The 2,500-nt window shown below is 34.0% G+C and overlaps 1 protein-coding gene across 2 annotated transcripts in view; it reads left to right on the top strand.

Annotated features, from left to right (window-relative positions):
* LOC143020654 (uncharacterized) overlaps positions 1 to 2,500 on the top strand; it is an 18,208-nt gene that overhangs the window by 6,259 nt on the left and 9,449 nt on the right. For both annotated transcript variants that reach the window (XM_076177173.1, XM_076177174.1), the window contains exons 5-6: positions 305 to 454; positions 1,394 to 1,509. In XM_076177173.1, coding sequence (XP_076033288.1) covers positions 305 to 454; positions 1,394 to 1,509 — 266 coding nt within the window. The remainder of the gene's footprint in view (positions 1 to 304; positions 455 to 1,393; positions 1,510 to 2,500) is intronic.

Below are 2,500 nucleotides of genomic sequence, written 5' to 3'. Positions count from 1 at the left end.
AAATCTGGGATGATTCTTTTATATGTTAACTCACTAACCTTCCCTTGGGAACTCTATGAACACGATCACTTATGTGACACCATGCTTTGAGAAGCTTATATAAAACAGTTGTTGTTGTTGACATGAATATAAAAAGTATCTTAAAATAAATGAATCCTATCATGGTGGATTGTTATGCGATCTTAATTCATTTAGAAATCCGGTATCTAGAAGACGTGTCAATTTTCATTGAAATGAGATAAATGGTTTTTGACTTTTCGACAGCAAGTACAGTCGGCTACTAAGGTATAGATTCCTCCTTCAGAAAAACGTGGCGGAAGGGCTCGGGCGCTTCGTGGTCGATTCCGCCGAAGATTCTCCTGCTTACGAGACCTTCAAGTCCTTCAGTGAATTCTTTACTCTTGAAGAAGTGGAGGAACTGCAGACGAGGGCAAGAATCACCATCAACAACGATGTGAGTCTTCTTCTTCTTCTTCTACTTCTTCTACTTCTTCTCCCTCTCTAATTCTTCTTCCTCTCCTTCTTTTTCTCCTCCTTCTCCTTCCTCTTCTAGATCTTCTTCTTCTAATTCTTCTTCCCCTCTTTCTAATTCTTCTTCCTCTCCTTCTTTTTCTCCTCCTCCTTCTCCTTCCTCTTCTAGATCTTCTTCTTCTAATTCTTCTTCCCCTCTTTCTAATTCTTCTTCCTCTCCTTCTTTTTCTCCTCCTCCTTCTCCTTCCTCTTCTAGATCCTCTTCTAATTCTTCTTCCTCTCTTTCTAATTCTTCTTCCTCTCCTTCGTTTTCTCCTCCTCCTTCTCCTTCCTCTTCTAGATCCTCTTCTAATTCTTCTTCCTCTCTTTCTAATTCTTCTTCCTCTCCTTCGTTTTCTCCTCCTCCTTCTCCTTCCTCTTCTAAATCCTCTTCTAACTCTTCTTCCTCTCTTTCTAATTCTTCTTCCTCTCCTTCGTTTTCTCCTCCTCCTTCTCCTTCCTCTTCTAGATCCTCTTCTAATTCTTCTTCCTCTCTTTCTAATTCTTCTTCCTCTCCTTCGTTTTCTCCTCCTCCTTCTCCTTCCTCTTCTAAATCCTCTTCTAACTCTTCTTCCTCTCTTTCTAATTCTTCTTCCTCTCCTTCGTTTTCTCCTCCTCCTTCTCCTTCCTCTTCTAAATCCTCTTCTAACTCTTCTTCCTCTCTTTCTAATTCTTCTTCCTCTCCTTCGTTTTCTCCTCCTCCTTCTCCTTCCTCTTCTAAATCCTCTTCTAACTCTTCTTCCTCTCTTTCTAATTCTTCTTCCTCGCCTTCGTTTTCTCCTCCTCCTTCTCCTTCCTCTTCTAAATCTTCTTCTTCTAATTCTTTTATAACTTCATCTGTGAAATTAGCTACTGGTATTTTCACCACCATATCTCCTGCCAGGTCACTCCAGCGTACAAGAAACTTCGGGACTTCGTGAAGACAGAGTACAAGACGAGGCCGGATCTTGGCGTTTCGTCATTACCTAATGGTGAACGATTCTACGATCAGCTCATAAAGTAAGGACAGTTAGGAAAAAAATAATAAAAATAGATATGGGATAATGCAAAATAAAACATAATAAAACAAGATACCTAATGGTGAAAGATTCTACGATCAGCTCATAAAGTAAGGACAGTTAGGAAAAAATCATAAGAATAGATATAGGATAATGCAAAATAAAACATAATAAAACAAGACACCTAATGGTGAAAGATTCTACGATCAGCTCATAAAGTAAGGACAGTTAGGAAAAAAATCATAAAAATAGATATGGGATAATGCAAAATAAAACATAATAAAACAAGATACCTAATGGTGAAAGATTCTACGATCAGCTCATAAAGTAAGGACAGTTAGGAAAAAAATCATAAAAATAAATATGGGACAAAGCAAAATAAAACATAATAGAACAAGATGAAATGAAATAAAGTCAAATAAGGTTAGATGAAACAAAATAGAATGAAACAAAACAAACTATAATAAGAGAGAGCAAAATTAGACAAACTAGAATAAAACAAAATAAAGAAAATTAATATCAATAAGATAGAATGAGACAAAATAAAATGAAACACGATAAAACAAAATAAATTAGAATAAAATAGAATAGAAAATAGAATGAATGAATAGATAAAAAAAAATCATAATAGAAATGTGCGTTTCAGAATGCATAATAATAATGAATCATGTTTTTAATAAAAGCACATTTAAAATGCAACGAGTAAGTAAAATATCATTGCCTTTGGTCTGTGATATAACTTTGTATACGCAGATGGCGGAGAGAAAAATATATAAGCAGACTAATAGATTATTTAACGAATTAATCAATCAGTAAGAAATAAACAAATTAAATAACTAAGATAAGATGAATAGATAAAATAATAAATGAATAAGTAAATATATAAATGAATAATTGAATAAATATACAAGTAAATATGTTAATAGGTAAATAAATAGATGAATGAATAAGTAAATAGATATAACATATAAGTAGATAAATGAGTAGATGAA

The sequence above is a fragment of the Oratosquilla oratoria genome, chromosome 40 (assembly GCF_046742065.1).
Source record: "Oratosquilla oratoria isolate Oo_2021 chromosome 40, ASM4674206v1, whole genome shotgun sequence".
Lineage (NCBI taxonomy): Eukaryota > Metazoa > Arthropoda > Malacostraca > Stomatopoda > Squillidae > Oratosquilla > Oratosquilla oratoria.
The sequence above is the reverse complement of the archived record's forward strand: the minus strand, read 5'-3'. Positions and strand labels throughout refer to the sequence as shown.